The following is a 9505-nucleotide window of genomic DNA, read 5'->3' as shown; positions in this document are numbered from 1 at the left end:
CTAGCTCTTGTAGACCAGGCTGGCCTCGAACTCACAGAGATCCGCCTGCCTCTGCCTCCCGAGTGCTGGGATTAAAGGCATGAGCCACCACCGCCCAACTTATGTGTATGAATGTTTTGCCTGTATTTATCTTTCAATGGTGTGTGCATGGTACCCACAGAAGTCAGAAGAGAACTTCAGTTGTGAGCTACTGTGCAGTTGCAGAAAACTGAATCTAGGTTGTTTTTTATTATTATTTTATTTTTTAGCTTTTTGAGACAGGTTTCTCTGTAGCTTTGGTGCCTGTCCTGGAACTAGCTCTTATAGACCAGGCTGGCCTCAAACTCAGAGATCTGCCTGCCTCTGCCTCCCGAGTGCTGGGATTAAAGATTCTTTACAAGAACAAGTGCTCTTAACCACTGAGACATCTCTCCAGCATGAAAAGGCGTAATAAACAATGGCTCTCTCTCAAGACTTTTGTTGGAACTCAGACTGATCTACAGAGTGACATCCAGGGCTATTATACAGATAAACCCTGTCTCAAAAAACAAACACAAAAAACACCAAACAAATAAAAAAACAAAAAGGAAAGAAAAAATTAGAAAATTTTGGGGCTTGACAGATGGTTCAGAGGTTAAGGGTGCCCTCTACTTTTACAATGGACCTTGGTTCCCAGCTAGCAGTTCCATGAAATCTGATGCCCTCTGACCTCAACAGGTGCTCTCACATGCATACATTTTAAATAAATAATAAGTAAGCCTGTCTCAATGGCATATGTCTTTTATTGCAGTACTCAAGAAGCAGAGGCAGGCAGATATCAGTGAGTTTAAGGCCAACCTCATCTACAAACCAGAAAGAGCTACACAGTAAGAACCTGACTCAAATAAATAAATAAATAAATAAATAAATAAATAAATAAATAAATAAATAAATAAGATAGATTCCATGTGAGTCATTAACTCATTTAAAATGTCCCAGTGAAGTTGTGATTAGTGTTCAATGACAATACTATTATTGGTGACTCCTGAGATGGATTCTCTGCAATTCTATAAAACCAGGTCTGGAGCTAGATAATACTGCAATATAAGAGACGAGAACATATGAAGCCCTCCCTGGTTTTGAACTCCAGCAGCACTAGAAGACTTTATGAAACCAGCTAGAAATGCTACTATTTCTCTCAATTGTGTTCTTATTTGTTAATGAATAAACTAGTCACAATAAACATTGAAAATAAGTAAGTATTACCTCCAGTAAAATTTGTAAAAATAATTCTTAACTTCAGCTTAAAGGCAAGAACAGATTATTCTATTTCTGCCCTTAACAAGCACATGAAGCTAAGTTGCACTTGACTATAACATAATAAATAGACACCCAAAAGAGAAAGGCTTAGATCTGTTGAAAGCAGTAACGTTTGTTCTACAAGGAAGGAACTCACCACCCCACCCAACAACAAGCTGTACTATTTATACACTACACTGAGTTAAGACTATTTGTATCTTTGGAAAGCATGTTACATGTATGGGAAAGACAACAACATTTGTAATTATATAGAGGAAACTTTATGCATAAACTAAAACAAACTATTTGCTTTTATGGATTGCAAATATTTTACTAAAATATAAGACATATTTCAAATGTTATATTAATATTTGCAGCTGAAAAAAGAAGGTATTTCATGAGGCTTCTTAACCAATTCTAGATCTCAGTAAAATACTATCACAGAAATGTTTTACAGAAAATTATTTTGTACCTAGATATTCTTGGCTATCACAGGTTTCACTGTGGTAAAAAAAACTAGCATTACAGGAAAAAGAAAAAAGGAAAAAAAAAAAACAGCCTAAAATGAAGTAAGATGATGAAAACACCAGCAGCAGTGGACAATCTTGCTATACTGCCTCAGTTGGTCTTGAAGCCCCACACTCAAGTAGCCTCCAATATACAGCGGCATGCACTCTATGCATTCAAGCATACTTGCGCCATCAAGCGATCCTGGAAACCTCAATTTTTCTACTTGTTTTACAAAGAGGACATATAATGTATTTATCATTTCGCTGGGCGGGGGGGGAGGGGGGAGCTAAAGTACATTTCACCTCCTGCAAGCAATAATCTTGCTACCAACTCTCTTTTGTGACCTTGCAGGTTCTGAGTTAGAGATTATATGGGTCACTGAAGTACGCAAGTAATCACCTAAGACGATCATAACTTATCCCACTGACTACTGAGCTCCTACAGTGGATGCAGAAACTCAGACAAACCTTTCCTTTAAAGCAGACACACACAAAGTACAAATTTTGGCATTAAAAAGTTAACTACCCTGCACTGAAGTGATCACGGTTATTACCTGGTGCCGTTTGATGATATCTTTCAATTTATTAGCCAACTTCAAATCAATGTCTGGAATGAGGTAGATGTTGGGTCTAGTCAGACAATTGTTCTGAGAAAACAAAAAGACAGACTGAAATTCAAACAGTTCTGAAATGGTATGTACACTGACTATTCATCATCCTTACATTTTATTTTTTTTTAAATATATGTGAAAATTGCTTACCAATGGCACACATGAAATCATCAGACAAATATGTGGGGACTAGGGACTGAACTCAGGTCCCCAGTATTGGCAGCAAGTGCTGCCCGCTAAGCTATCTCACAGATCCCTGACTACACATTATCTTAATGGCTGAACTTGATTTTCAAATCTTCATTTCTTAAGATAGGTTTTTGGTTTTTGGTTGAGACAGGGTTTATGTAGCCCTGGCTATCCTGAAACTCTTATCTGCCTGCCTCTGCTTCCCATGTATTGTGATTAAAGGCGTGTCCACCATGCCCATCTTGGAAGACATTTTTTGATACACAATATGATAGTCTTATCTCAAAATAAAACCAAGATGGCTTAGGAGGCTACTTAAAATCATCCCCAAAACCCTTCTGCAGCTAAACAACTACTTCTGACAATCACTTGAAATGAACCAATTTCAAGGTCAGAAGCACTGGGCCTCCACTCCTAGCACTGGTCTACACAGTGAGATCCAGGACACCAGAGCTACATGATGAGACCCTGTCTCAACCCCAACCACCACAATACATACATACATACATACATACATACATACATACATACATACAAACAAATAAACTTGGGTCCTCTGGAAGAGCACTTGAGGCACTGCTCTAGCCCAGAAAAACTGTCTCAAAAAAAGAAAAAGAAAAAGAAAAGCCGGGCCTATTCTCTTCGCCATGACTGGTTGTTGGTTTCTCTATTAATCACGATCTATTGCAAATAGAAGCTTTTCTGATGAGAGTTGAAAGGTGTTAATCGAGGGGTAAAATGACAAGTAATTAGAAGTTGGTTTAATATATAATATATAAAAATAGCAAGCAGGGCGGTGATGGCGCACGCCTTTAATCCCAGCACTCGGGAGGCAGAGGCAGGCGGATCTCTGTGAGTTCGAGGCCAGCCTGGTTTGCTAGAGCTAGTTCCAGGACAGGAACCAAAAGCTATGAAGAAACCCTGTCTCGAAAAAAAAAAATCCATGGGGTGAAAATATCTATCAATGGTACAGTGCTCGCCTAGTCCATGGCCCTGGGTTCCATCCTCAGCACCATAAAACCAAAAAATAAAAAGAGAAAATGGAAATAGAAAATAAAGCATCTTTGCATCCAAATTATAATCTAGCTGAGAGGAAAGTAGCCATTTATTATACAACCATGGAACATATCAAAAGAAAATGACTCCATAAAGCCAACATTGTGGTAAAGAGAAACAACAGCATAAGGCACTTCTTTAACCTAGCTCGCAGAAGGCGGAGGCAGCGGAAACTCTATGCTCTATGGTCCAGGTCAACTAGGGCTCCATTATGAGAAAACTGGCTTGAATAATAAACAAAATAAATAGAAATAGCACATTATTTCACCAAAACTGTCAAGACACTAGTTGAGTATGGTGGCACAGGCCTTTAATCCAGCACTTGGGAAGCAGGAAGAAGAATCTCTGTGAGTTCAAGGCCACCCTGATCTACACAGTGAGTTCTAGAACAGCCAGGACTAAACAGACACAGTCTCAAAAATATGAAAAGAAAAATAGTAAGAACCTGATTGTCTTTAAACAATCAGATGAATTACAGCTCTAATTCTCACACACACAAAAGACAATAAGATTTCAGAAAATTCCTTTCATCTTTTGGCAATCCAATAAAGACAATCTTAGAACTTAAAGTAAAACCTCAACCTGAGCTAGTGACTCAAGCACCTAATTTAGGAATGGATGCTACTGAAGCAGGATCTGTAGGCCAGTCTGGTCCTAGAGAAGCCCTACCTAAAACATGATAGAAGGGAAAGAACAAGAGGAAAAAGAGGAAGGAGAAAGAAGAGGGCGAAGGGGAAGGGACAAGGCCCAATTCTCCTACTTACTTGTACCAACGTTTTTTCAATGTTCATGAACATTTCAACATTACGATCCATTCGGGATGGATTCTGAAGATCAAATCTGCGCCTAACAAAGAAAAAAAAAAGCCTTTACTAAGTCCATCTTCAGTCTTACAGACAAGTAGAAAACTCCATTTTAGAATTAAACTCAAATTAATTAGAAAGGCTTGGAAACTAAGCTAGCACTGTATAAAGTATATGAAGATAGTCTCTCAGTACTATGAGAACATACACTATCAACATCACAATAGATAATACTTTGGGCTGGTAAGATGGCTCAGTGAGTAAAGGCACCTGCCTTCAACACAGAACTCACAGTGGGAGAACGGACTCCAAAATTTGTCCTCAGATCTTCACTCATACTCACACACACACACACACACACACACACACACACACACACACACACACACACACACACAGACACACACACACACAGAGATACATACAAAGTTTAAAAAATTACTGAAATTTTTTAAGAGTGATACGCCAGTCAAAATGAAGTATCAATGCTATTCCTATTTTCCTTCAGTCTAAGCTATATTACATGATACAAAAAGATGTTCACCAGGCTGGGGACACAGCTCTTGTGATAGAATGCTTGCTTAACATAAAGAAGGTGTTGGGTTCAACCACAAACACTACAATGGAAGAAATGTAAAATAACGGCAGTTCAGATTTAAGAAAAGGGAACCATCTGATACAAGGATAAAGGAAGTTTACTTATACTGTATATGCTTAAAAGTGACTTTGTTCAAGGCTGGCATGACATTTCTGCAGCAGATGACAAGGCTAACAAACTTAAAGTCATCCCCAGTACCCACGTAGTAGGAAAACTGACCTCTACATGGGTGGTGCACATGCCCATACACACAGACAGAAATAAAAATGTTTAGTTATTGTGCTGCCAAGCAAGGCGGCGCACGCCTTTAATCCCAGCAACCAGGAGGCAGAGGCAAGTGAATCCCTGTGAGTTCCAGGCCAATCTAGTTTACACACTGAGTTTCAGAACAGGCAGTACTACAAAAAACAAACAAACAACAACAACAAAAAAAAAACTCACAAAAAAAGGGGGACGGAATTTTAATTATAAGACAGAAAGTACAACAAACACAAACGGGTGTCATACACGTGTGCAAGTCAGAGAAACTGTTCACAACTCTGCAAATGAAGATGAAAGCTATGCCAAACTCTCAGCCCTGGCTAAGCACCCACATCAGGGGGTTCACAACTGCCTCTAAATCCAGCTCCAAAGGATTTGGTGCCTTCTTCAGGCCTCCACTGACACCTACACTCACATATACCACACACCTAGACATACACAAACACATACATAACCAAAAATTAAACACAGGGGGCTGGAGAGATGGCTCAGAGGTTAAGAGCACTGGCTGCTCTTCTAGAGATCCCGAGTTCAATTCCCAGCAGCCACATGGTGGCTCATAACCATCTGTAATGAGGTCTGGTGCCCTCTTCTGGCCTGCAGGCATACACAGACAGAATATTATATACATAATAAATAAATAAATATAAAAAAATTAAGCACATATACATAAAAAATAAAAATTTTATGTATCGATCAACCATGTTAAATATATTCTAAAGTGTACTAGCAAATTCCAAAACATGGTCACATATGCATCTCCAGCACACAGGGAAAAGTAAATGCAGGACTCAACAATGGAAGAGTCCTCACAGACAACATCCTGAGCCCATGAATCAGTTACCCTAAAAACAGACTTCTATAGTCAGTCTTTATAAGAGATAACACAAACTTACTGAGTAGGTGAGTGGCGAGATCAAAATTCAGTAAAAAAACTTTTATGATAACGATAAACTATGAACTTTAAAAACCCATCACCAAAGGGTTTAACGTCAGGAAATAAAGTGTGGAAACAGGTATTCACACACTAAGAGAGATGGGTCTATCATACCTAAGCCACTGAAAGTCACTTTCAACTACAGGAACAGCTTACAGTGGTACAGGTACAATGGTAGCACAGGCCTTTAATCCCAGCACTTGGGAGGCAGAGGCAGGCAGATCTCTGTGAATTTTTTTGTAGGCCAGCCTGGTCTACAAAAGCTAGTTCCAGGACATGCTCCAAAAGCTACAGAGAAACCCTGTCTCGAAAAAAACATAACAAAATCAACTACAGGTACAAATTTAAGAATTAGACAGTTAGTTTGAATCCTTGTTAGATTGCACTTTGAAGCCGATGTTAATTGAGAAAGTATTTAATTATGCCATTTAACACATACATTCTTCACAACTCTCTTAGTGCTAGAGAGGCAATCCTCAGGCCACCATTCCTCATAGAAACTTGAGGGTAATCTAGAGAACTTCTTTTTTTTTTTTTTGTTTTTGTTTTTCGAGACAGGGTTTCTCTGTGGTTTTGGAACCTGTCCTGGAACTAGCTCTTGTAGACCAGGCTGGTCTCGAATTCACAGAGATCCACCTGCCTCTCCCTCCCAAGTGCTGGGATTAAAGACGTGCACCACCACTGCCCGGCTTAGAGAACTATTTTTCTAGAGACAAATTTCATGTGTTTCAAACTGGTCTCAAAAGTCACCATGAGGCTGAGGATCCTTAACTCCTGATCCTCCTGCCTCACCTTCCTAATGCTGAGATTATAAACTCGTACCAAACACCCATCTTTGAACACTTTTTAAAATGCACATTAACAAGAGGTTACTTTTCAGAATCTATTACAAAGAACTCAAATAACAGTCTGGTTTTAAAATGAAGAAAACCCAAACGTAAATGGTATACAAATGGCCAACGTGTAAAGTTTGACATCCCGATCCATCAAGGAAATGCAATTCAAAATCTCTTCTATCCTAAGTAGCATCAGTTGTCAACTGAAAACTTAGAGTCATTTGAGAAAAATCTCAATTGAGAGATTAGCCTGTGCCCATGACTGTGAGAAATTTTTAGATTGATGGGGGGGGGAGGGGGGGGCTGCATGAGTTCCTGTGCTAAATACCTTCAGTAATGGACTGTGACTTGGAAGTGTAGGCCAAATAAACCTTTTCAAACCCATTCTAGTCAGAGTATTTAATCAGTGCAGTGGTTGAATGGGAATTCTTGTCCTCAATCAAATATTTCGGAGGATTAGGAAGTAGACCTTGGTGAAGAGGGTGTCACTAGGAGCAGGCTTTGAGCTCTCAAAAGCCTATACCGCCTCATTGTCTGCCAGTTGCTTGAGGATCAGGATGAAAAGATCACAGCTACTGCTCTAGCTTCCCACCATAATAATCATACAAGTCCCGAGATTAAAAACTTTATAATGGTTGCCTTGGGAGCTGGAGAGATGGCTCAGCGGTTAAGAGCCCTAGCTACTATTCAGAGGTACTGAGTTCAATGCCAGCAACCACGTAGCTCAGAACACTGGAGGGACAGATCACCATGGAGAAGACGCCCAGCTACTTCGTGACCCGGGAAGCACCAGCGTGCATCTCGGCCATGTCCAAGGACACCAAGCTCATCATCGTGGTGCGCAACCCCGTGACCAGGGCCATCATCTGCCCTCTTCTGGCCTGCAGGCATACATGCAGACAAAATACTGTATACACAATAAACAAATAAATGAATGAATGAATCTTTTTAAAAAATGAATAAAAAAGTAATGGTTGCCTTGGTCATAGTCTCTTCACAGTAACTAACAGTAACCAAGACACAGAGCAACAGAATCAAACTACATCATCTTAGTTACAAAGACTGTAAAAGAAAATAATAAATAATGATAATAGTAGGATAATGGAGAAACAGAACTCTTAATTCGTTGGAAGAAATGTTAATAAGGCTAAACCTAGTGGCTCAGGACTACATCCTGACTTCTCAAGAAGACAGAGGCATCGTGATATAAACTCAAGGTCTGCCCATCTGTCTGTCTAGCAACTTAGTGAAACTATGTCTGTCTGTCTAGCAACATAGTGAGACTGTGTTTAAAAACTTTTTTAAGTCAGGTATACTGGTTCACAAGAGAAGGAAGGGCAGGCAAGTTCTCCAAGTCCTAAGTCTGTCTGGTCTACAGAAAAGTTCCAGGACAGACGGGGCTGAGAAACAGAGAAACCCTATCTCAAAAAACAAACAAATAAAATCAATAAACAAGAATTTTTAGGAAAAAAAATTTAAGCAGAATGGGCTTAGATGTAAAGCACTTGGCAAGTATGCTCAAAACTCTTGGTAAAGTTCCAAGTAGTGAAAAGGAAAAGAGAGAGAAGAGAGTGAGAAACAAGTGAGCTCAGCAATTTAAACAGTGTATGTTTTAGTTTTATTTGGTTCAAGGGGTAACAGTCCAAAATCAGAAGCAAAGACAAGAAGAACGGTAACAGAGATAACAGAGGAGTGCAGGCGATAGCTTATTTCTTGTGGCTTGCTCAGCTTGCTTTCTTATCCTTTGTCATCCCTAGATCACCTGCCAAGGGATGAATAAAGGAAATGTCCTACAGGCTTGCTATAGGCCAATTAAATAGGGGTATTTCCTCAATTAAGGTTCCTTCCTCTCAGATAACTCTAGCTTATATCAGACTGACCAAACAAGAAAAAAAAAAAAGAAGAAAGACAAAACCAACAAGCAAAATTTTTTGTATGGCTTCTCGAAAACTTAAAATTACCCAAACCATAAAACACAGATAGACATGTCATTCCTGGGTATATGCAGTGACATATGTCAGTGTAATAGCTGCACTCATTTCTACTGCAGTCCTGTTGACAATAGTCCAAATGGGTTATTACATACAGGGGTAAACAGGTGGGAAGGGGAATCATCTAACGAAACCAGAAATTATACCATAAAAGTGACCTAGTGATAAAGGAGGGTCTTCTGTCCATGTGTTAATTTCATTGGTTAATAAAGAAACTGCCTTGGCCTTTCTAACCTAAGGACAACAGCTTAGATAGGTGGAGTAGACAGAACAGAGTGCTGGGAAGAAGGGAAGTGAGACAGTCACCATGATTCTCCGACCCTCAGACCCGAGAGGGACGAAGGCTAGAATCCTTCCGGGTAAGCCACCACTTCATGGTGCTACACAGATTATTAAAAATGGATTAATCAAGATGTGACAGTTAGCCAAGAAGAGGCTAGATATAATGGGCCAGACA

General features: G+C 39.6%; 1 protein-coding gene across 1 annotated transcript in view; it reads right to left on the bottom strand.

Annotated features, from left to right (window-relative positions):
• Smarcc1 (SWI/SNF related, matrix associated, actin dependent regulator of chromatin subfamily c member 1) overlaps nt 1–9505 on the bottom strand; it is a 106200-nt gene that overhangs the window by 86845 nt on the left and 9850 nt on the right. Inside the window, exons 4-5 of the mRNA XM_005348198.2 lie at nt 4387–4468; nt 2321–2413 (exon numbers count right to left, since the gene is read on the bottom strand). Coding sequence (XP_005348255.1) covers nt 2321–2413; nt 4387–4468 — 175 coding nt within the window. The remainder of the gene's footprint in view (nt 1–2320; nt 2414–4386; nt 4469–9505) is intronic.

Source organism: Microtus ochrogaster, chromosome 5, assembly GCF_000317375.1.
Source record: "Microtus ochrogaster isolate Prairie Vole_2 chromosome 5, MicOch1.0, whole genome shotgun sequence".
In the NCBI taxonomy this organism is placed as follows: domain Eukaryota; kingdom Metazoa; phylum Chordata; class Mammalia; order Rodentia; family Cricetidae; genus Microtus; species Microtus ochrogaster.
Note: the sequence above shows the minus strand (reverse complement) of the source record. Positions and strands in the feature narration are given on the sequence as shown.